Source organism: Rattus rattus, chromosome 9, assembly GCF_011064425.1.
Source record: "Rattus rattus isolate New Zealand chromosome 9, Rrattus_CSIRO_v1, whole genome shotgun sequence".
NCBI lineage: Eukaryota > Metazoa > Chordata > Mammalia > Rodentia > Muridae > Rattus > Rattus rattus.
In genome coordinates, this window is record NC_046162.1 from 64,263,581 (window position 1) to 64,289,738 (window position 26,158).

The following is a 26,158-nucleotide window of genomic DNA, read 5'->3' on the forward strand; positions in this document are numbered from 1 at the left end:
AGGGCTATACAGGGAAACCCTGTCTCGTAAAACAGACAGACAGACAGACAGACGAACCAATCTAAACAAGTGGGCAGGAGAGATGGCTCAGTTGTAGAGAGCACCGACTGCTTTCCTAGAGGACCCAAGTTCAATCCCAGCACCCATGTTAGGTGGCTCACAATCTCCTGAAGCTCCAGCTCCAAGGGGATCTCACCACCTCTTCTGGCATACACACATCCATATGCACACACATGAATGCCTACACATGCATACACACATACAAAGATGCACTTTGTCTTAGTTAATTCTTTTTTTTTTTTTCTTTTTTCTTTTTTTCGGAGCTGGGGACCAAACCCAGGGCCTTCCGCTTGCTAGGTAAGCGCTCTACCACTGAGTTAAATCCCCAACCCCGTCTTAGTTAATTCTTAATTGCTGTGAACAAAAGGCCTTATCAAAGGCAGCTTATCAAAGAAAATGTTTAATTTGGGGTTCAGGTTTCCTCAATCCATGACCAGCATGGTAGAGAGCATGGTGAAAGTAGGCAGGCTGGCCCTGGAGCCGTAGCCAAGAGCTCACATCTTGATCCACAACTGCATAGCAAAGTGAGCTAACTGGGAATGGCCTGAGCTTCTGAAACCTCAGAGCCCACGCACAGTGACACACCTCCTCCAACAAGGCCACGCCTCCTAGTCCTTCCCTAAAAGTTCCACCAATTGTAGATGAAGTATTTAAGCATATGAACCTATAGTGGTCATTCTTAATTAGACACCACAGAACCTAAACAAGAGCTTAGCACTGAAAGGAGGACAGGAGGTCTATCCTCTAGCAAAGCTGCTGAGCTCAAAGACTCCTCGAAGGACAGAGGGTTCAATACCACAAAACTATACAGAAGCAACTCCTACTGACCCTATGCTTAATAGTCTTCCAGAGAAAACATGAAGTAAGTGACACCACAGTATCTGAAATGAGGTACGATGGCAAAAAGCCCCACACCCTCCTTACACAGGATGCCTGCCAGGCCGTCCTGCGAGGACCGACGGGGCAGAACAGCCGCTGCTGCAAACATCTTCAACACCGCACAGTTAGCACTCGATCTCCCAGAGACTCAGTGGCTTAACTGGGAGGGAGGAATTCTTGACCTCACTCCAACCCAAAATACTGTTGTTATTTTCATTAATAGACAGTGGAACTGTATGCCGCGTGGTGCAACAGGCATCAATCTCTTCACAGCTGGTCTCAAAGCAAACGGAATACCTCTGAGTCAGAACTTCAGCAGCACACACGTATGCCCGTAATAAATTTAAAATGGTATTATGCCACTCAATCAAAGAAATAGAAACAGCTAAAGGAAAACAATATATGTTTTAGATGCTTACACTATACTGATACATATGGGAGGCAAGGCAATTACTTACAGAGAATATTACAATTGTTAACTTCAGAATTACTGAAATCAGTCCTGAAAATAAGAAAGAGGCAAATTTCCTGAGGCAAAATGAAAAAAAAAAAAAAATCAGAACAATGTCTTCTGATAAAGTGCTTCTTCATCACGTAGGAATCATCGCTACGCCTGCCGACAGACACAGCAGACTTGGATCCAAGGCTCAGCTGCATCTGCACTGCTCACCAAGCACAGGAGCATTCTTTAGTGACCTCCCATACATAACCAGGGCAGGAGCTTTCAATATTATCATGGAAAGGGGGGAGCAAAAAGTCCTGCGCTTTCTTCCTAGGTCGTTCTCTGTCCTCAACATGGCTGTCATTTTACAGCCTAATCCTGGTTTCAAGTTTCTGCAGCAGAAATTGGCAAACTCCAGCTTACAGATCAGACCCAGCCCAGTGCTTATAGATAACACTGGTGAAGCCCAGCCACACCTGCCTGTCACATCTGGTCCCAGCTCCTTTACCCTGCAACAACAGAGCTGGGGCTTCTAACCAAAGAGCTGGCCTTGCTCAGGAACCGGCCTTCTGAGACTGTGAGAGCAACTCTGAACTGGCCAACCGTCACCATCACAACGCTGAGCCCTAAAGGCACAGGCGAGCTTGTTAAACATGGAGAGTGTGATGGGAGGTGATGAGAAGTTTTTTAGTACAGAGACAAAAGGCTGAGAGTCAATAAGTCAAAAAGTTGACACTTGCTATCCTCTGAAGATAAAAATGTTGGTTACTCCCTCCCATTTTGAACTTTTCACTAATTCTCTGAAAAGATATATTCAACTTTTATTAGAAAATACAAAACTGACTTTACAGTGAAAAAAGACCCTTAATTCTAAAGTACTAGACTCACTGCAGTACCTCACTGAGATTAAAGACATACTCACCTGAGCTGCCAGTGCTCAGGCGCGGGCTGTGAGGACCACTCTCCCCAGCTGCAGCACAAGGGCTTCAAAGGACATGTGATGATAGCTATGCTAACTTCATTTTACTGTACTTCCTACTAAAGCGTAATGCTCACTTCATTTAATTATGCCCTCAGTCCAAAGAGGTCAGGCACCTATGCAGTGACATGCCTCTGGGTGGAGAAAGTCCATTCTCTGCCCATTCTCTGGCTGGTGGCAGGGTTGAGCCCTTAGGGCTGCCAGTCCTGCAGGTACAACCCTTGCCCATTTGTGAAGGAGGCAGTGTAGGACCAGCCGCACTGAGAGCTGACTGCCATGTGTCAGGAAGGCATGGGTGAGCCCAGGCATGGTGTCGGGCTCTGAGGTACTTGTGTATGTCTGCTCACCCTCCTTGCACATCCAATCACCTGCCGAGAGAACTGACTGCAGCAGGACACACAGTCTAACAACAGGGCTGGTGTCCTTACCCATTCCTGGACCCAGAAAGCCCCCAGGAAAGCTGGGGAGTCCCGAGGCAGAAGTGGAAGTGGCCATGCAGCCAGCTCTGTAGGGTCCACGGTGCCCTGGCAGCTCTGAAACACAGCCACTTCATAGCCTCCTGCTTGTTCTACCAGATATGATCACACCCTACCGAGGACCAATGGCCTTACTTGTCATTACTTGGATCATGTTCTTAAATACAATTCTCCACAAATTCCCCACATACACCCTGTGAGCTATCCCTCAGTCCTGGGTGATGAAGTCACTCATTGACCCTGCAGCCTAAACAATGTCCAACCAATGACTGTGACTGCCTCCCCTGAAGCTCTGCAGCCTGGTAGAGGGTGCTCTGGCAGTGTACCCCTGTCTCAGTACTCTCTGTTCCTCTTAATCCCTACCATGGGAACACTCTACTTCCACTGCCAGCTGCTATGAGGAACACTTGGTTAGTCATGGTCTAGAGGAATACATCTGCCCTTCTGGTACCATGAATCCATTCAGTGCTTGGTCATCAATTACCTTCAAGTGTACATATTTTCTCTATCTTGCATAAAGTGCCTATTTCAGAAGGCCACATAGCCTCTCCTCTGCTGGAAGACGAGGTGTCTGAGGCAGCACGTCTCTCTGCACGTCTGCCCATAATGCTCAGCTCAGCCTCACTCAGGACCAGCTGGAGTAGCATGCTTTGCTTCCAGGAAGTAGACTGAGTATATATGGGAGGGACTGCTAGACCCACAACAGTCTGTGGACTCACTCCTAAAGCTTCCAGTGATCAGACACCAAGTTCCATAGACAAATAGCAATGCTCTTGTGCACCGACAAACCCAAAGGCCTCCACAAGAAGGAGGAAAGGAGACAGAGGACGGACGACACATGAGCAGTGTGGCTTCGAGTGAATTATATTCTTCCAGGGATATGCTCGGTCTGGTCCAGGCGCTGTTAAGAATTTTTGTGGGCCATGACAATGACGCCTTGTTCCTTCCTGTCCCCTAGCGTTACCTGTCTTTTTCTGCCTCGCCAGAAACACTGCCCCTGTGTTCCCAGTGTGCCTCATCTATCTGCCCTCAACAGTCTTCCTATGACCTTTCACTTCAAACTGGACAGAACCAGTTCCTTTCTCCTCAGGCCCCACTGGTCCTCTTATGCTGCTTCTAGCTACCTGCAACCTCACGCATTTCCTCCCTTATGTAAGCTTCACCTACATTTGTTCATTCTGCCTCTCTCAACACTTTGAGGAAAGGCATGCTCTTTGGGAATCTAGTTCAATCATGCAAGGCTATGCCACTGGGCACAAAAGAAAACACCCAGGCCTAGGTCTAGCCACATACTTAGTGGACCTCTTCCAGGTAAGGCAGCCCCCAACCCTCCAATAAAAGGTGTCCTGGGTATGCTCTGCCCAGAGACTATTTCAAACCCTGGGTAAGCTCTGCACCAGAGTGAGAAGACAAGCCTGTTCTTTGCTGCAAAGACAAAACAATGAGGCCACTTTCCTCCTGTAACTTTAAGCCACCTACATCAGGCTGCAGTCACCCAGAAGGGTCTTTCTTCCCAGGGCTGACCACACTGCTATCACAGTCCTAGGTCTACACCTTTCTATAGTTTCTCTGAGTTTGGGGAAGGACCTGAAAACTGAGGCAGTGCTGCCAAGCTGACATGATAAAGACCCAGGCGGGCATCCCTCAGAGGGTGCAGAGTGTCAGCACAGCTGCATGGCTCTCACCCGAACCCTCCAGATGGTCGTGAGGCTGCTGATGAATACAGGCTCTTCAGCAGCATGAGGGAAAGTGTGTACTAAAGACTAGCGTGCAATGTGGCTAGCTGAGCACATAGCCCTTGTTGAGGATGCCAGCAGCCGTGGAACTATCAAAGGCAGGCTGGGTCTGGTCCACCTCATACATGTCCTTGGAGTACTGCCCAGGACTCAGAACTGTGGTGGTGAAGGAGTCGGTCTCCTTTCACTGCTAAGAATGCACTCAGAGACTGAACTGTAGTGACTTCTTTCACAGTTGCCTGTCTCTTCCCCAGTGACAGGTACTTGCTGCTGAGTCTAGTCTTAGCACTTCCCCTGGCTACTCCTCCTTAGAGAACAAATATGTGCACAAGCAGATCTTGGACACCACAGCAATAAACTGCACCTGACCAGATCCAGAGAAAGCGCACCATCCACCCCCATAATGCACACAAATACCTAGGTCCTGTGACATCAGAACGCAGGGTCACTGTTGGGATCAGAATAATGCCCTGGGTCCCTGGGAAGAAGGAGACCTGGACTATCGGACACTTACCAGCGCAAAGCAATCTTGATGGGAGTGGTGAGGCAGGATGTGAACAGGTCGGCTGGGAGGTCAGGGATCATCGGCAGGAGCTCATGGGCCTCACAGGCTGCCAGCTGGATGCAGTTTTTCATTGAGGGAGGCAAGGGCATCTGGGCAAGTGGATGGTTTGGGTTAATTGCAGCTACCTACAGAAGGACACAGAAAGACGGTGGCTTAGCAGACACTCCCGGAGGGCACACTGGACATCAAAAAGAACAACACGCACCAGCAGTACTGACTCTGCCCTGACAAACCTTTCCCTGTAGCCCCCAACACCCAAGGTGGTGCCAGTTCTCACCGCACCGGTCCATGCTAACTTGTTTAAACATTAAGTCCCTAATCTATTAGGACATTACTTTGGAGGGTTTAAAGGCATGGGAAGATGACCCGATACACATAACATCAGTACTAAAAAGACATCAGATTCAAGCAGAATAAGAGTGTGCCTGCCATCATCACTGAGACAAAAGGAAGGCTGCAGACCATGTACACAGTAAGGTACATTAGATGATGGTTTTCCATGTATACCTGATTTCTCTAAATGTACAAAGAATGTACACTTACTTCATGAAGGAGATAAGGGGGTTTTGACTGATTTAGGCATTGTCTCTTTAAGGTAAGGAAAGTACATGTCTGGTGAGGCTGAGGCCACTCTCAAGGCTCCCTCACGCTGTCGTCCACTCCCTCCACCATTCTTGTCAGTTTTATCTCCACTTTAAAACATCTCCAGCATTAGAAAGCAAGCTTTGAAGACTGTGACTGGAGTTGAGCACTCAGGAGGCTGAGCAAGGATGACTGCTAGGGGTTCAAGGCCAGGCTGGACTACACATGATGCAGATGCCTGCCTGCTCTGACTGGTTTTAGAACTTTTCTTGGTCCACTATTTCTTCTGGACCAGTGGTTCTCAACCTTCCTAAGGCTGCGACCCTTTTATACACTTCCTCATGTTGTTATGATCTCCAACCATAACTGTTATTTTGCTTCTCTTATGAATCTGAATGTACACACCTAAGGACATGCAGGTCGAGAAGCACTGCTCTAGACAGCCTTGAGTCTAGCCAGGCACCTGTGACACCAAGGTTGGAAGCAGCATGCTCTGCACTTTTTATGTCACCTTCAAGTCCTCAAACGGTGGGCATTAAAGGCATATTTTACCAATAACCCCTTCTACTATAGAAATATTAAGCCCAAAGTCAAACTTCAGACTCTGGTATACACAACTATAAACGACATAAGCCATTTAATAAGAGCATCACTTTAGAGAAATAAGTGATAAACTCTATAAAACATAAACTAGTCCATGTTAAATACTCACTATTTTGCTTTAGTTGGAATCAAACCCAGGCTATTACACATTCTGGGTAAACACTCTCTGGCTGAGCTACATATGCCCTGGTCACATGGGAGCTATTTCAATGTACGGTTCAGAGTTCAGTGGCTTGAATAATATCACCAAGATTTTCTTAAGGCAGAGAGAAGGAAGGCAAGATCACCTGTAAAATAATGTTCTGTGCTCTGACTGTGTAAGATAAGACTGATAGGCAAACTATCAGTAAACAGGAAACTGGTTTTCAGGCCCTGTGTAGGCCAGGTGAGAGCCCTGGAGCCTGCAGAGACGTCAGACCGCAGCCTCATGGACAGGCACTTGGGAGCAGGGAGAGCTGCACAGAGGGACTCTCCAATAGGCAGCCTGGTGTAAAGGGGCTGCGAGGGAGCAGAGACAATGATCTCTGCTCCTGTGTAGGACCCAGGAAGTCAACAGAAGCAAGAGAAGAGTCTTGAAGTTTGGCTCAAAGCCTTGGACAGGAAGTAGGCCAGTGGAAGTAGCCTGGAGTGAATGACCAGGGCCCTATAATCTAAATTCACTTCTCTGTTTCCCTTTGCTAAAAAAGCCCCTATAGGGAGCTGCTCTATGAGCAGGGGAAGGCCTGGACTTGGGCTCAGGTGAACCGCATTTAGGAGCAGACAGCAAGTAAACCTCAGATGTGTTCTGTGACCCCACCCACCACCTATGAGAGCTGCATCAAGTACATATAGTCCTGCCTTAGGGATAACTAAACTCGGTGACATTTTTCTTTAAAAAAAAAAAAATTGAAATTTAAGGCAAAAGATTTAACCAATGAACAATTCTTTCAGATTTGCTAATATAGGAAATAAAAAAATTGATTTACACATGAGTTTTACTCCAAACATTAGTTTTAATTTTTATCTAAGATATTGGCTCTTTAATGAATAATCCTTCAGAAGGCAGCATGCATATGTTCGGCTCATTACCGGGCAGGCAGGCAGGCATAGGGTGGAGCGTCCCCACAAGCACCACGGCTCCTGAGATCCCCTCTGCCCAGGGGATTTCTCCTAAGGAACTGGGAGGCTCAGGTACCAGAACAATCTTTAGATGCAATTCACTGCAACCAGCTCCCAGGTCATGTGCCACTCTGAGGGGGCAGTACCTGCGTATCTTGCTTTTAAACCAGCCACTGAAATAGCACTGCTCTGGTCTTTCCCACATACACGGCAAGGCACAGTAAGTTCGAGAATCTAAAGAGGTGACGTTCTGAGTAGCTGTGCCTTCAGGCACCTCTTTTCTGCGGTGACAGGGCCTCACTCTGTATGTAGCTGGACATGAGAGAACTTGGGGTAGGGGATGTTCGTGCTACTCACCCGGCTTCATTAGCATTCAGAGGTCTAATGTGACACACTGAGGAGAGCATGCTGAAGTAGACTTTTAACACACACGTCACATAACTGTATGCACCCAACTATCAGTAACAACTTAATGGAGTGGTTTGTGTACGGAAACCCTGAAATCTTGGCCAAGGGAGTGGAAGCAACTTCTGGTGGACTGCAACACAGTGATGTCATCAACAGGTGCCCAGAGCCTGGCTCAGCCAGTTTCTCACGATTATTCTGATCTTAGCCCCAGTTATTTTAAAGCCACTTAGGTGCTGGCAGTTTCAGCTTCTAAATGCTCTCAAACCATTCCACAATCCATGAACACATTACTTGAAATGATAAGAAAATTCCACTCCCAACCATACTTGAATTGAATCAACAACTACAGAGAAGGTAATGTGGGAGGCTCTCAGCCATGTCTCAGCATAAGAAGACATTAAGGGGCAGTTTAGCACCCACTCTGTCCGTCGTAGGCTTCTAGAGGACAGCTCAGGGTCACGAGGACAGCTCAGGGTCACGATCCCCCGGGAAGGGAGCTGTCCAGGAGCTACTGTCCAGCCTTGTCACACTGTACAGGGCACTCCGCAGCACAGTGCTTCCATGTGTGTGATGCACAGCACAACACTCACAATCACAAATGTCTTCCCGTTAGAGCTGGGGCTCCTGGAGGCCCTGCACAGAGCATGTGCGAGAAAGCACAGCTATTTGGACATAACAGATGCTGATCTGAAGCATTTCTGGTGACTTGTTCTAGGTTCTAGGTCCAGGACACAGTGCCAATGGCATGCTTGCTGTCTCAGGCTGTCCAAAAAGCCTGGCTTCATGCCAAGCTCCTCCTTGCCACCTCTTTATGCAGGCCACGTCACGCTCTAAGTTTAGGGTGGTCATCATTTTTCTGCCATGGTCTTTCTTACAACTCATAGCATCTTCATGTGTCCTCTGATGATCTGAACGAACCAACCCACAGTTACCCTGAGCACAGTGCCTTACACTGTATCCTAGCGTAACTCATGAGGCCATCAGTGCCTTACACTGTGTCCTAGCGTAACTCATGAGGCCATCAGTGCCTTACACTGTATCCTAGCGTAACTCATGAGGCCATCTTTCTTTGGCAAGGGGTCATACACTTTGTGAACCCTTCTGAGTGACAGGAACTCAGGGAGTGGGAGAGGGAGGGAGTGCTGAAGGACACGTGACAGCTGAACATGAGGGAGTGCCCCCTCAATCCTCAAAGGTCAGCCTAACAGGCCAGCCTGAAAAATACTTACTCCCTCTCTGCTACGATGAACATGGACCCGCCCAGCAGCACTGCTGAACAGACATTACAGCACAATGTGCTCTCCATGTGTGTGTAAATGTGTGTGTGTGTGTGTGTGTGTGTGTGTGTGTGTGTGTGTGTGTGTGTGTGTTCCTTCTACAGGGGTCTGGGCTATTTGCACTTTCCTCCAATGGCAGCTTCTCTGTCACCTGATGTCTTTCCCCCTCTAGTGACCACTTTCCATAATTTATCCCCATGTTTTGGTCATTGTTCCCTCTCACACCAACTTGAGGACCACCCTCGTAAGCAGCGTCTCTATGTTCTTGCGTCTGCCAGCTTATTCCATCGGCTTTTAAGCACATGCTGCAAATGTACACCAACAAAATAAAGATTAAAGAAATTGTGTTAAAAAAAGAAAGGAGCCTCCCCTCCACAGTCTACACTGCCCCCAGCTCACTGCCTTCCTCTGCTCCCTGAACATCCTCCATGGGCACCCCACATTTTCTGCTCTCAATCTGGCACTGAAGTAGCCCTGCTGATCCCAGGGCCCATAGCCTAGACGGTCCCCTCAGCCCTCACCTCCATGACCTGTCAGAGGAAGCCATCAGCAGACCATCCCTATTCCCAGCAAGTGTTCTCTCCCACCCAACTTTTGAATATTAGTTTTCTTCCCACCCCCATTCCCCCCACTATTTCTGGGCTGACATCACAGAGAACTTCATGATGTCTTGGCTTCACTTCTTCAGCTTCGAACGCTCCATGGCTGCAGTCAACTCAGGAACTTTCCCACATTTCCAGAGCCAAGTGAGTCTCTTAAGAGACTTGGAACTCCATAAACCAATGCAGAACTCTTGCTCACACATCTCCATGCAAACTCCAGCACTACAGTCTACTGGGCCCAAAGGATGGCTCTGTCCTCCCTGCCCAACAAGGTCTCACACTGCTGCTTCTCCCTCTCTACACACGGCAGAAGGGTAGACCTAGGGCCTCTGCTAAAAGATATGCCCCACCCCTCAACTTTAATACTTTCTTTCCTTATCTCTGTACCTGATTCGTAAGCAAACTGGTCTCTCTCAGAATCTGTGGTGTACATAAACCCCCTCCGCTGCTACCACTAAGTCTAAATTTTCAGGACCATCGTCACTGAGGTAGGGAGAGTGGCACGATCTGGACTGATGTAACTGTCAGCTCTGCTCAGCACCTTAGACAGAGCTACACAAAGCCCTGGGGAGTGATAGTCTTTATGAGATAGCACATTCGCTGAGCGCTCACACAGGCCAGGCATTATGTTGGACAGCACACTGCTCTCTGTTCCTAGCCCCCAGTGGTTCCCTCACCCTCAGAATCTCGAAGAGCCAGTTTGCCTCTGTGCAGTAACTGAAGACCAAGCAGCTGCAGCCCAGTCACCTTCCACAGATCAGGTCTTAAGCGAATAGTTCCCACCCTGAACACACAATGGCCAAGTTCATCTCTCCTCACTCAGTGTGAGAAACATTAAGATCAAAACGAACCAAAATAAAATAACCATCCTGGAGGAGGCAGATAACGTAGAAACATGGACAGAATCTTGTTAAAGCTCACAAATAAACATCACTTGTAAATTACAGGAGAAAATTAAGACAGCACATAACAGATGCTGGCTCATTTCCCTGCTGTCTACGAATGATTAGCAATGGTGCCAGAGGAAAAGAATGGAGAACCTGAAGTATAGCTTGCAGGACAGAGACAGGCAAGGCATCAGTGCCAGAAAGCACCAGACCCGCAGATGCCTGGGCTGGTCCATGACTGTCATACAGCAAGTGCCCAGAGGACGCAGCCAGCAGGAAACATGCCTTTGAGAGGTGACTTGAGGATGGATCTGTGGCACTCAGTCACAGGGTCTACCACTTAACACCAGGACTGTGGGAAACAGGACAGTTGGATTAACATGAAAAAGAGCCTTCAGGTGACATATAGCACCCCAGCGGTGAACACGGTGACATATAGAACAATGCTGGCCCTGCTGTGGCTTTAGCAAAGGAGCCTGACCATCTCTCAGTCTGTGGAATACATACTTGGAGAATATAATGGCCATCGTGACATCAATTATTTTTGTCAAAATTCCTAGTTACAGTGACCAAGGTATGAGAACACATACTTCTGTTCACAAACAAGGTGCCCAAGTGGAGAGCAAAGAAGATAGGTCATCTACATCGAATGATATTGCAAAACCTGGCCTGTGTCTGACAGGAGAAAGAGACCAAGTGCTGCAGGGTTAGGCCTCAATGTCAGAAAGGAGCACAGCATGCAGGCAGATGTATGGGGAAAGCCTGGCAGTGTCAGCAGCAGAGAAGAGAACATCAGCACAACTGGGGCTAAACTTGCATAAGGCTCTTCCTCCAAAATGACAGTGCTTCTCTTCATTCTCAAACTCTAGCCAAGCACACCAAGGACTGTAGGTGTGCTGGCCCTGAAGCCACCCTGAAGGTGCTCAGGATGGCATTCTTCTGGGACAAAGATTAGTGCAGCAGCCTCTGCAATACAAAACAAAATGTCCCCACACCTCAATTATCCACGCATCAGAACAAAAGAGAACCCTTGCATGGATTTCACCCCAGCTGCACTGGGAGCTGGTGGTACCAGAGCTACAGCTATGGCAAAGAACACAGACCATGGACAGAGAAGCTACTCACAACGTGGCTGTCCTGCTTACAGTCCAAAGGTGCGCATCAGGACTTCCTTCCCTGAGTTTTATCCAGATGAAGGCAGGAGTCCCTTTGGATTCCTGGCCTGGCTACAATGTGGCCAAATTTTCAGGAACATCTCCACTGAGGTAGGAAGAGTGAAGTTAGGGTAAAGACAGCCAGTAGCAGGGCTAAAGAGGAAGAACAATGACGGGTGTGTGCAATGTAATCTCTTGTGAGATGATCCACGGCCATTCCCAACTCCAGTCTCCCTTTGTAACCTACCCCACAGTTCCAGAGAAAAACCTGCATTCATTTTCTACTGCAAGAGGCAGAAGGAGAAAGCACCACTCCTCCCTCCCTCCCTGCCCTTCTCCTGGAGACAAAGAAGTGCCTGGAGCTGTGGTGGGCAGGCCACAGCCAGCAGTTCAGAACAACAAGAGGATGGCAGAGAGGAAGAAGTATCTGGCTCCCGCAGGCAATACTCAAGGAGTAAATTATTCGCCTTAGAGATCTTATTAGTGAAAAAGATAAACTGTAATCTGTCTAAAACCCAATTGTGAGTTTGCACTGCAGCAGCTTTCCAAATGCAAATGCTGGACCCAGGGAAGACTGCTGCCATACAAACTCCTGGGCCTGCTCCGTGCCTGCCTGGACTACTCTTGGACAAGAAGTGAATCTACAACTCAGGGGTGCCAAGAGCCACAGCCAGCTATGGGCAGCTGAAGCAGCCTGCAAGCACTCAGCAGCAGTGGAGGAAGGCTAGTGTAGAGGGGAAGGAGGCTGTCTCCAGGACGAGCAGGATGTAACTCAGGTGGGCCACACCCAGCTCTGTGCTCAGCGACATTTGTCATGTTTCAGAATCTCCATACACCAAGCACAGAGACCTGACTACATCTGGGGCAGGAGATAATTATAAGAAAAATCACAGATGACAGAAATAAGAGTTGGGAGATACGAAGGAAAGGAAATAAGCTAGAAGCTCAGAGTCTTAGACATGGAAGGTGTGGACCACAGCTGCTGAGGCTGGGAATGGCCCTGCTAAGGATATCATTAATGCAACAAGGCTGCTACTATAACCCTACTAATGTTCATACCCTTCTAAGTTCATACCTGTGCTCCCACAAATTAGAGCAGCTCTCAGACCTCATCGGATTAGTTCCTTTGTGCTGTGGACAGTAACAGAAAGGCACAAATCAAAGTGCAAACAGCACTGTGTGCAGTGGGGTGCATGGCCATAAGTGGGACATCTAAATCACTCCTCCACTCAGACCCAAGACTCAGGGACCACAGAGGAGGAAGAGGAGGTGGAAAAGCTGTCCTAGCCGGAGGTCAAGGAGGATGTGAACAAATCGGTGTCTTCTGGACCCATGGCGTGACTCATGATCACACAGCAGCAGTGGTTGTGCAAGATCTGCACAAAATCAAAGCCAGGCAACAGTTCAGCATGGAGTGGGCGGGGCTAACAAGGAAGACCTTGTGGCTCTATTGGAAGGTGTGGTCTTGTTGGAGTGGGTGTGTCACTGTGGGTGTGAGCTATAAAACCCTCTTCCTAGCTCCCTGGAAGTCAGTCTCCCACTAGCAGGCTTCAGATGAAGATGTAGAGCTCTCAGCTCCTCCTGCGCCATGCCTGCCTGGATGCTGCCATGCTCCCACCTTGTTGATAACCTCTGAACTAAAGGTTACTAAACCTCTGAACCTGTAAGCCAGCCCCAGTTAAATGTTGTCCTTACAAGAGTTGCCTTAGTCATGGTGTCTGTTCATAGCAATAAAAGTCTAAGACATATGACATTCACAAAGAATTAATAAAAATTTATATTAAAAATACAGCAAGGTCACAAAACAGAGAAATCAAATACAGCACCACAACTGAGCAGCGGAGACAGGGGAAGAGGAAATTGGGACACAGATCCATCAACTACCAGGGTTTTAGGTGTGCATCAGATTCAAATAAACATTAATTACAGCTACCAGCAATGTGTTTCTCTGCTATCAGACCTCTATCTGGTTCCTAACTCACTCCTTCCAACCACATGGGTTTTGGAGCTCAAACACAAGTTGTCAGGTTTGGTGGCAAGCATCACTACCTACTGAGCTACCTGCTGGCCCATTTACCTTTTTTTTTCCCAACATGGGTCTCACCAGGCTGGCTCTGAACCCACCATGTATCCAGGCAGGTCTTGAACTTGCAATGCCCCTGCTTTTGCCTCCAATGTGCTGCTGGTCCCTGCTGAGTCTAGTAATCCTTAAGGAGAAGCCCCCAATGGCAGCTCTGCTTCCGGTTTGTGTAAGAAAAGAAGCTCATGCAAAGACAATAGGTGTTTCAGGAAAGAGACAGGGAGCCACAGCCCTCTAGGCCAGAGGAGGGAAAAAGGCACCTTAGTGACAGTGTCCCTGTCTGGAAGGTGGTGCCAAGGGTTATTTTATTCATCACAAATGACATGCTACTTTAGTCAAAATTAAAGCACTTATTTTTAAAAGAATTGTGAAAGCAGAGAGACTTGAAGCTTTTCTTTAATTTTCAAATTACAAAGTGATATGATATTAAAAACACACACACACACACACACACACAAAAATCCCTAGGAAAGACTCCTGAGTGACAGATGCACATTTCCTGGCTCTGAGGAAGCTCTAATCTGTGCAGTAATTCGTGCTGGCTGTTATGAAGCTGCTGCCTCCTTTACCTACAGTATTACTCTGTGAGAAAAGCACACAGCAACCAAACCCCAGTGTCCCACGGCAAGCACTACACCGCCAGAAAATGAAGGCAGATAATCAACCCTTAAAATTTATGTCACTCATGTGTGTGTTCACACTTATTATTTGGGGGCTTGTGGTCCAAGCAGCCACTTTCTGCTGTTATATTTAATCATTTTCCTCTCTTTCCTACCCTCCCCCACATGCTACCAATCTATTCCCCAATTGGATCTTGGCAGCCACAAGGACAGGCAGGAGGCACAGCGATGTTGTCATCCCCTCCAACTGTAAACCAGAACAGCAGCAGAATACTTCGTCCCAGAGTCTACCGCACACCAATTGCTCAGCAACTTCTACCAGTTCACACACTGCACAACGAAAAGTATCAAAATGTACTGCAAGTTTACAAAGAAACTAGCCGGCTGGGTTAGTTTAGGTCTTTATTCATTGAAAACAGATCCCATACAACCCAGCTGCTCTCAGACCCCCTCCTGCAGTCTGCATCTCCTGAGTGCAGTGCTGGGATCATAAGGCGTGTGCCACCACCACAGACAGGAAGGGCCACACTGAGTGGGGAAGCTGAGCAGTTGCATGGGACTGCTTTCTGCACAGGAGGGCGAATGACTAAGGAACATTAATGGAATAGCTGGGAGCCAACTTTATAAAGCTCTGTGACTCTAGTTCTGCTGTTTTAGGCAAGAGACTGAGTGAACACTGACCACAGACAGGGTGGAAGAGAAAGCTCAGCTACTCTGCAGCCATAGAGAGAATGAAGCTAAAGCTGGGCTACTCGGGAAACACTCGGCGTAACACAGCACCTCCTTCCATGTGCCCTGTCAGGAATATCTCCTTCATGATGAATAAGCCCACTAAACTGCTTTTTCCCCCCTTCGTTTAGAACGATGTATGTAAATCATCGTTCTGTACTTAATGAAATGAATAGTGTTTGTGGCTGATTAACCCGTGACAACAGAGAGAACACACACGGTCCTGACAGAGCAGCACCACAGCGTTGGCCAGCAGGCGTTCAGAGATGCTTGAGCTGTGGCTTCACTACCCAGCGTGACGGCCTGACCAACCCTTACCTCCCCTCCACAGCTCAGGGGCGGGCTGTGGGAGTTGGGGGAGGGGAGCGCGCTTTGCTACATTTACTGACATTATAAAGGGGGGACTTTGTGTTTTGTTGTTGGCTGTTTGGTTTTGGTTTTTAAGACAGGGTTTCTCTGTGTAGCCTTGGCTGTCCTGAACTTGCTCTGTAGATCAGGCTGGTTTCAAACTCACAGAGATCTGCCTGCATCAAGCACTGGGCTTAAAGGTGTGCACCACCACTGCCTGGCCCAAAATTTCTTACTTGATGTCAGGAAACACAAATTGCCTCTTGGCACTGGGATGTTTACAGCTGATAAGTTGGCCCACTGTGGACAAACTCAGATGAAGTAGCTGAGAGTAGGACATTAAGCTGGAAACACCAACCCTGGTCTTCCCCTCCTCTTCTTGCCAAATACAAAATGAAGAGGCCGATGAGCAGTGCTGTGGTGCCCAGTTCACCTCTGAGGAAAGGGTGCTACATTAATCAGTCACTCTCCGGCGGGGTCCACACAAGGCCTAAGTTATACATGTGATATTAAACAGGAGGCATGTTAACGTTAAGATCTACTAAAGAGGATTTCAAATTTCGTTGCCTTCAGTGCTCTCTTCTGATGAAATGTGAAAAACATAACAAACACATTAAAACTGAACAGACTCAAAGAGGCCGGCGGAAACACAGTGAAGGCCATTTTTCGTTCTTGGATTGAGAATTTCCTGTGCTGCAGCCAATCAGGATTCATGAGCCCCCAGAGGCACAGAGTGCTTCCACTAGTGCTTCTGTGCAGCCCACTGGATGGAGGCCTCTTAATTGAAACTGCCTCTTCAATTTCTCTTTAGAACTCACTGTTTAATTTAACCATCAAATATTAATTAAAACAACCGGGCAAACTACCACTTCATTATCCAAGCTGCTCCCAGACTCTCTGATTTCTGACAATGAACCTGCCTAGCAGCTGTTTTGATTTTACCATTTAGCTTGGTGGTTTGAGTTAAAAAACACAAACTTAAAAAAAACAAAAAACAGGAACAATAACAAAAGTCACCCGTGGAAACTAAGACTAGAATGGAGGCAAGGCGCCCACTTTCCTGACAACCAATGCGTCTGTGGCAGTTTAACCCAGCCACAGAGAGCAAGGCCATCCATGCACAAGTCTTCCTGCTGAGGTCACCATCTGATGATCATACTGAAAATGACACCCAGTACAACGGGCTCCATTTGTCCTGGGTGAGGAAGCATCTCCCTAGCTCTATCTCACTGAACATCACAGTACGGCCTAAACACATGAAAACTCTCATCACACAGAGATTCCATTTCCCAATCTCTCTGCAGCATATTGCACACACACACACACACACACACACACACACACACACACACACACACACACACACACACACACTGCTGGCTTCTGAGCACCTCACCTCTAGTTCCTGCTCCCTCTGCAGTGCGAACTGTTTGAAGGACTTGACGATGAGGCCGGCATTGGAGCAGTCGTAGACAAAGATGGATGGGCTGCCCATCCACGTCTGCAGGTCATATATGGACAGTGGGATGTACTGAGTGTAGTTCTGGAAAACAAGCACAGGTTGCATGGGTTATACATGCATGTCATGAACTCGTGGGCTGACAAGCACCTGCACACTGGAGACGGTAGGGCCGGGTGTCAGTCTGTACGCAGAGATTCCTCACTGGCCATATAGAACCACACACTGAATTTTACCCCTGTTGCTGTGACATCTTAGTCCAGCAGTGCCACAGGGAAGGAGCTGTTAAAGTTCATGTGAGCAGCCTATTTACACTGGATCCAACTGCTCCCCACACCGAGACAGTCCACTTTAGAGGGCTTCCTTTAGCCCATGGCATGTGTACACTCCTAGGGCCCCTTTTCTGTGGCTGCTCTGCTTGTGTGACACAGATGGGCTCTGAGGAGTTGAGTTCAGATTCACGAGCTTTCCTTGCTGCCCCTGAAGTGGGAGACTCCCTAAGTGGGTGTGGCTCTGCACAGTGTTTGTGCTGATCACAGAACAGTGACATTAGCACTAGGTGACAGAGAGACACGCTTTTCTGGACATACTGTTCTGCTTCCCTGACTGCTGATGGGTAAGAGGAGAGAAAATTCAAGCCTAAAGAAATGCCTAAAATCCTCTTTTAAGCCAATATTTTAAAGCAATTATTCCAAAACAAATCAACACAACAGAAGAAAAGGCCAGCCTGCACACACACCCCCACCCTTGCCTGGACATCAGCAGTGTAAGTGTTGACCCAGACAGTTGGCTCCTAGCAGCTGAGCCACAAAACACTGACCCTGGGGTGCCTATAGCTCAAGAGAAGAAGGCCAAAGAAGGACTGCAGAAAGGGAGTGTCCAGGCGGCCATCTGTGGCTCTGATGAGGACCACACTCTATCCGGTCCTGGCTCTTCTACAGTCTTGCTGTCCTCACTTGGCAGGCTGTCTGTCCTCACTTGGCAGGCTGCTTACAAGCCCAGTACTCGGAGACAGAACACCTGGAAATGTTCTCTCTAAACAAACGCCCCCAGAAGGATTCTAAAGACACCAGTTCCCAGATAATGGCTCTATACAGCAATGCCAGCCCCATCAAGATGCCCGAGGGGTTTTTCTTCTAATGGAATTTGACAAGCGGATTCTAAAGTAAGTGCAGAAGAGAAATCACAAAATTAGAAAAAAGAAAGTTTAATAAAGAATAATGAATAGAGATTCGCACTACCAGATATTAGAAAGGCTATAAATTTATGTAATTACAAGCTGGTATTATTGAGGGCAAGACAAACAAATCAACAGAGGAAAGGCCCAGAAATAGACCCACATATATAACTGTGATGAAATGGCATTTTAAATCAGTAAAGAACGGATGAATGACTCAGTGGGTGAGGCTGGAAAGTCTAACTAACCATTTGATACTGCCACACAGACGCTGTACCAAAAAAACCAGAGAATTTACAATGTGTAAACACAGAATATTTTTATTTACTGAGATGCAAGAAAAACCTTAAACAAATCACAAAATCTGGACGTCTAAAAGAAATGAGATATAAACACACATTCATGACTGGCAGCTTCAGAAGGAAGGAGGCGTGACAGAACTGACAACAGACTCGTGTTTAGAAGGTGAGTATGAGCTCCTTCTGCTCTGACCAGCAAAGGTCAGAACAGCAGCAAACAAAACACACAGCACACATGAATGGTGGTGATTAGGAAGGGCCGTGCACCAGTCAGTCAGAAAAGAGAGGGTCAATTTATCCACCAACCTACACAATTCCATCCGATTTTCTTCAGAAGAATAAAAAGAAAGACAAAAAAATAAATAAATAATGCTTCATGATGACAGAGATGTGTTGAACTTAAGTGTTGGTGGGAGTAGAAATTAATAAAATATTTTGGAAGACGATTTGTTAGTACTGATCAAACTTTAAAAATCTCCAACCATGGATAGAGATGCACACCTTTAATCCCAGCACTAAGAAGGCAGAGGCAGGAGGATCTCTGAGTAGAGGCCAGCCGGGTTCCAGGGCAGCCAGGGCTACACAGAGAAACCCTGTCTCAAAAAAACAGGGAAAAAAAAAAAAGGCAAAAAACTCTATCCCATTTGTCAGCTTCCACATGTCTCTACAGGAACTCTAGCATTTGTACAGGGAACACTGAAGGGTGTTTGGAGTTTGTACTAATAAGACTGACCCAACTGTGGCCTGGTGTCTGTTTTCTGCCCTTCTATGAAGGAGAACCCTGAGTGAAGACACACCATGTTTCCTTTGCTGCCCAGTGACACGTGACTAGAGTTCAACGTCCCCCATCCCAACCACAAGTGTCCTTAGTGCTCACCTTGGGACCTAGATCCTGGCCAGTCTTATAGGACAAGAATCAAAGGAGGCCAACACTAGGCTGAAAAGCCCAGGCCCCAAATAAAGACACCCACTTAACCTACAGATTACCTGGATCCTCACAGAGCTCTCATAAGAGAGTCAATAAACAAGCCAGACAGGGAGGCAAAGCCTGTGGTCCTAGCTACTTAAGAGGCTGAGGCAGAAGGACTACACGAGCCCAGGAACTTAGACTAGATTACCTGGATCCTCACAGAGCTCTCATAAGAGAGTCAATAAACAAGCCAGACAGGGAGGCAAAGCCTGTGGTCCTAGCTACTTAAGAGGCTGAGGCAGAAGGACTACACGAGCCCAGGAACTTAGACTAGCCAACACATCAAGACTGGGTGGCCAAACAAAAACAAACCAACAGACAATCCAACCTAAGAGGCAGAAGAGAGCTCACTCTCCCTTACTCTAGTGAGTGCTGTGCCCCATGATAAGTAGAATGTGTCTTTATAGTCACATGAAAAGGTATGTATGGGTGGCCTCCTAATGACTTTCAAATATAAACTTCAGAGCATCATTCACACATGCGTGTGTGTGTGTGTGCGCACACACACACACACACACACACACACTGTGTGTCAAAGTAAGAGTTGTAGATGTGAGGTAGTTCACCTGGCCATGTCAGCACTGCTCTGCACACCCAGACAATGAAGTAGCTACAACACTGATGGATGAGCTGACTGAATAAAGGACAGTCCCCATCCTGTGGCAGGCTCTGTGTTCAGGAAGGACACATCACAGCCACTCCTTTTATATAGATGTCCTGTAAGACTCTTTACCAGGCAGGATGCACACAGACCACTGCAAGGGAGGAAGTGGGCATGCCTTGGGATCTGAGTGATTGGCTTCTACGTCCTTCCCAAGCTGCAGTATATGAACATGGGGAAATGTTCCTCATTGGTGACGCTGGAAAGGTCTCCCCAGTTCTGGCTGCCTAGGGACTAAAAGTGACCCTGTACCGTGCAGAGCACAACAGCAGCAGTGAGGACCACTGCAACCCGAGTCAGCTGTTCACACATCACACACACTGTAGGCCCCAAGAGGAATGAATGCAGCTCACCAGGTCTGTGCAGCTGCTGATGGATGGCCAGAGACACTGTCACCTATGTTGTGTTCCAGGTGCCAGCCCACACATCCCACAACCAGCAAACAAACATGAAATGAATGAGTCTGTTCTTTACATTTGCCCAAATGCAAAGTTGCATTTACATTTCTAAATCATCAAGTTACTAAGTATTGATTTACTGAAGTAATGAAGATCAGACATATTAGGGAAACCCTTAATAACCCATCTCCCCTCCCATCTTCCACGATGCAACAGCAAGGTAAGGGCACCACCCAGATCCTAAGAGCCTTCTCCTATAAGGGCTCCCTAAGAGCTGGTACCCACCCACAAGGCAGCATGGAACACACCCTAGAACTTGGTGCTCATTGGCCCTGCGCCTTTAGTTACGGAGGACTTCTACTGTATCCCACCCACACAGGTGCCTCCCACAGTGGGCAGCTTAAATACGCCACACACCTAAGGCCTAGAAGCAGATTCCTCAGTGGTCTGTCACCACAGTGACATTTCTCCACATCCATACACTGCACAGAAGTGTGCACTGCACCATGTACAGCAGCATCCCTGGCTTTAATCAACCCAGACCAGAACCATTTAGCCCTGACCGTCCAAAGGATCTGCAGATGTTGCTGAATGCCACTTAAGGAAAACTTCTCAGCTGAAAGAGGGGACAATCTCATCAAAACCATTAGCTGTATGGTTTAGTGAGACAACATAATCAGAAGGCTGTGGTCCCCTGGGACAGCAGAGCCCACTCTATTAAATCACCATGAGGAGAATGACCTTTGAGAGCTAATCCTCACTAACAAGCTCATGGGCTCCCAAAACCCATCTCAAAAAGATTGCCAAGGGTTTGTCAAGCTCCAGGCCAGAATTAGGGCCCTGCAAACCAGCCAAGTGCAGCTGCAAGCACAGCCTTGGCACAGGGGACCGACACCTAGTAGCAGCAGGAACCAAACCAAAGGAGCTGAGTATTCCTTGGGAACACGCCTGTTCCCGAGCACTCCACGGCAGGCGGTAGCCGAGCACAGCAGTCAGAGGCCCCAGGAAGCAGAGACTGAGGAACAGATACGGGGTACGAGCACTGGCTTCATGCCCACCTGCACTGAAAGAGCAGGGAAGCCCTAATCAAAGAGCTAGAAATGGGTTTACATAACGTATTCACTAAAATCCACTTTCTCTGACAGATTCTATTAAACACAAGAGGGAAAGACCACTTGCTTTATCAGACTGTCACTGCACACTGTGTCAACTATAACAGCAGCTATAGCAGGAAAAAGCTCGGCCCACAGCAGTGCAGAGACTACCTCCCAAAAGGCCAGGTCAACCTCTGAAAGGGCCGGCCCCAGGAGCATATGCACTGTACCACTGTAAGACTTCTGGGAAGAGTGAAGCTAGGCTCTGATCTGCTATGGAGCAATGGCAATGCCAAGCACCTCCTGTGCCTGGCACTGCCACAGCAATGAGCAGACAGCAAGGCACAGAAGACCAACTGGCCACCCCAGGAGGGCCAGCAGAACTGCATGGGAGTGAATGGTGGGGAAGAGAGATCTAGCTTGGTGAAGTACATGGACTAAATGGGACAGTCAGGACAGCACAGTGGCACCCCCATTGGTGCACCCGGGACAGGCAAAAGGGACACACGTAACAGTGGCTTTGACATGCAGCAAAGGCGTGCCATCATGCCACTAAAGAGTGTTAACCCCAGAGATGCCACTGCCCCTCAAATGCCTGAGATGGCTGTTGAAGCCCGTACATCCCACCACATCACACTTCTCAAACTTCTCCCAGGTATGTCTGTGGACAGTGGGTAGGCAGAGGATGACGTGGGGCTCTAGGTAGCCTCTCCCAGGCTTGGCCATTGCATTAAACTCACAGAAACACCATAATGATTGCTACCAACTGATCTCTTTAACACCTGTTAAACACGCTGTGGTGGTGTTTTTCTCAACATCCAGTATGATAATGTCAGAAGCAGTTATAATGGGGTAGGGGGTATGCTGGTGTTCTGCCTCCTGTGCCTCTGGGGACTCAGCCTGCTTCCTCACCCAGAAATAAGCTTGAACAGCAGCTGATTCACATGCCACCAGCGGTAAGGCAGCCTGTTTTCTTCATTCCCTCTCTTCCTTCTTTCCTCAGCTCCCATGTTTCTGAGAAAGCAGGGTTCCTTGGGATTGCCAAGTCAAGGGCTCTTGCTCTCAGCACATGCGATTTTCCTACATCATCCCCTTTGTTATGATTCATCCACCAATGAACAGACTGTCCTCCCTCGTCTCTGATGTATCTACAAGCAGAATTGCCTCCTGACACAGAAAGCATTCCTCAGCCATCTGTCTCCTCAAGCATCACCTATCACCTAACAGCTTCCTGCAACCCCACCTTCCTTTTATCTGCTGTAAGATTCACTACAGTATGAAGAATTTAGCCTATTCAAGAGGGAGGAGAGCAAGTTCACAGGTTTACCATGTTCAAACTATTAGAGTTTGGATCTAGACTGTTCCCTCGCCAGAGGCCTACATGCTAAACGCCTGCTCCTTGGTCTTTGGTCAGTGGGAGAGTGGTCCTGACCTCTTTCCCTCACTCCTGGGCATGAGGTCATGGGTCTCTTCTATCAGTGGTCCTGCTATGCTGGACTGTTCTGCCCCAAACAAGCAAGCAGATCGTTTGAGGCACCTGCCACAGAGACAAAGCTAGGACAGTAACTCCTGAGGGTCTGGTTACCTTTTTCTATGCACTGTGCCATGTAAGTATATGCTCTACATGAAACACAGCTGGGGTATGTAGCTGCCATGGCTCTCATAGAACCGAAGAAGAATTAGAATGTGTTTCTAACCACATACCCAGAAATTCCAAGAACAATAAATGTTATAATGAACCCATGTGAAATCAGTCTGTACAATTAAATATTTAAAGCACCTCATTACAGTATGGTTCCTATACACTGGCTAATACATACCCAAGTACTTGGTACCTGAGGCTCAGCTCAGGGCCCTCAGAAAGAATGGAGAAAGCAAGCATCTAAGACATATACAGTGATATATACAAGCTATCTAAGACATATTCAGTGATATATACAAGCTATCTAAGACATATACAGTGACATATACAAGCTATCTAAGACATATACAGTGATACCATCAGGTGTGACGAACACAGACCACAGCACCTGCAAAGGCTGCACAGGACCAGAACACCCATCAGGAAGGACAGCAGTGAGAGGGGAGGGAGGGCCCAGGGAGATGAGGTTGCCGGCTAAACCTGTGTATGTGAACGCAAAGCCCAAATGAGTAGGAAAGGACACAGCTTCAGACCAGAGTGCAGGAAGAAGTGGGGAAACTGAGGTCTGCTGGGGGAACAAGGAGAGGCCATGGGGTAGCTTAGTCACAGTGTCTCCCCAGTCCCTAGATCCCTTCTCATGCAATCAGAACAATGCTGCAGCAACTGTTTTTCAAATGCTGAGTTTGTGACTCTTGAAACATTTTTTTAAAAAGTTTAAAATGTGGGTGAAAGTTAACTATACCTTTCAGCACCAAGGAATTTCTTTATAAATTTATAAAGAAAAGAAAAAGCCTGAAGTTTCCAGGCTTTCTCTAAAGAAACAGAATTTTTCCTGATGGCCTTCAACTACTATAAGCAAATGCAAGATGCTAGAAATTCTAAAAAGAAAGGGTCAAGTTCATCATGAAATGAAGGCTTTTGTCGTGGACTATCCTGTATTCCCAAGGTAACAATTTCAACAAACGACGATGTCAGTGTGAATAATGCAGTTATGAAAGTCACAAGTAAATTTTTCCAACAAATGCACATTTAAAACCTATACGATCTGTCTTTCAAAAGAAGCTACAGCTGTCTGCTCCACACCAGAGAAAGCAGTGGCATCTACATACCTGAGAGTGATGACGTCATGGAAAACACAACAAACCCACAAACTACATGAGTTTGCATGTGCATGCGCACATGTGTTTGCCCGTGCAATCACAGGAACAGTATCTGTAAGTTGTTTGTGGAACTCATGGTTACTTAACCATGAGAAAGTCAGGCAGAAGCAGAAACAACAACAACAAAACGTCAGTCCTCAGCCTTAAGGACTCTAAGGCACTGAAGTTCACTTGTGACCACACTGTGGATGTGACTGAAAGCCATGTCTGGCTTACAAGTACCACTTCATGATGCCAACACTTCTGGGCCATCCTCTCCTACTGCTGCCTGTGAGCATCCAGGGAACAACTGTGGGAGGGAGATAACGGCCAAGGCATCCTCAGAGAACAGGGGTGCACAGGTCCTGCAGCAGAGACCAGTTCCTGGCCGACTCCTGAAGTACTGAAGAGAAACCAGGCTGAGAGGCAGCTTCTTGAGCAGAACTGAGTGTTGGGATACAGTCAACAAGACAGCTTTTCCAAAGATTCCTCCCTTTCCCTGCCAAAGGCCCACACTCCAGGCTGACAGGAACTGCATCTCCCTGGGTTGCTGGGTGGCCTTCCTTTGCTTCCTCCACACTTTTCCTCCTGTTTCTCCTTCTCCTCTACTGCTATGACAGAATGTCACCAATAGGGTAATTGATAAGGAAATGGATGTTCTCTCTCACAGCTCTAGGGTGCTAGTGTGCTGGCACCTGCTGAGGCTTCTTCCATAAGTTCAGGCCTTCCTTTTCATAGAGCTAAATGTACTTACAGCAGGGCCTACCTTTACTAATGTTCCAAAGACCCCTGGCGCCTCTGGGGACCTTGTTCTGGCTCCTAAATTTCACACTTTCTTCAGGCCTAGTCACCACATGCTGGGGACCCAACACCACTTGTCCCATTTCTCAAAAGTGCACACCCACAGCCCAGGGCCAGCAGGTGACACCAAGCCCCTGCCTGTTGATTCACCCTGGCCACACTTCAGGCCTCACCTGCTCCGTCCACCTTTCCTCTGTCCACCACGCTGCCCTCCACTGATGTCTCAGCATTCAAGCTCACCTTGGTGGTAGTGTTTATTATGTCAGCATTTTTGCCTTAAGCTGGCTTTCCTCTTGCTGTCTTCCCAAATCCATCTCTCAGGCAACAGAAGAGGGAAGGATCTCAGAAGCCACCTGGCCATACCCCTTTCCCCCAACACCCGGCCTTGTCTTCTGTCCCTTCTAATGCTTAGTGTAGACACGAAGTTCTCACAGCTCCGAGTGCTTTGCCTTCCAACATTACAAGCTATATTACTCATCACAGTCTCTCCCAGTGTAGGGCTCTACTTGGAGCTGGCTTTTGGCACACTCAAGAATAAAAAAGTATGTGACTGACATTAGGGTCAGTCACACCTTCCATGTCCTCTTCTACCTGTGGGCCACCACAGTGCCACTGTGGCTGGGCTTGGAGTTATGGTTTTGAGGCATGATCTTGCTATACAGTCCAGCCTTGTCTCAAACTCAATTCACTTGTTCCAGCTTCCAGAGTAGAGAGTTCATCATACCCAGCGGATGTTCCCCTTTGACTGGGGTTTACACTTGTTGGGTGAATGTTGCAGCACGGCTTAAAACATCAGGGTGACCAATGACACTGTTCAGATCTTTTCCACTAAGACTTTCTGAAGTAGGTAAAGGTATGTTCTGCCTGGAGCTTTCTTTTGAAAAGGTTTAACTGTAGTCTTCAGCACTCACGTTAGACTTCAGATAGCCAACGAGGCGGAAGGTTTATTTCCTTCTCCTCTCCCAGGCTGCTGTACTTTCAACTGATATGAAG

At 47.7% G+C, this 26,158-nt stretch overlaps 1 protein-coding gene across 1 annotated transcript in view; it reads right to left on the reverse strand.

Annotated features, from left to right (window-relative positions):
• Positions 1 to 26,158, reverse strand: part of Rptor (regulatory associated protein of MTOR complex 1) — a 293,401-nt gene that overhangs the window by 144,684 nt on the left and 122,559 nt on the right. Inside the window, exons 5-6 of the mRNA XM_032914128.1 lie at positions 16,922 to 17,068; positions 5,087 to 5,262 (exon numbers count right to left, since the gene is read on the reverse strand). Of these exons, the coding sequence (XP_032770019.1) occupies positions 5,087 to 5,262; positions 16,922 to 17,068 (323 nt within the window). The remainder of the gene's footprint in view (positions 1 to 5,086; positions 5,263 to 16,921; positions 17,069 to 26,158) is intronic.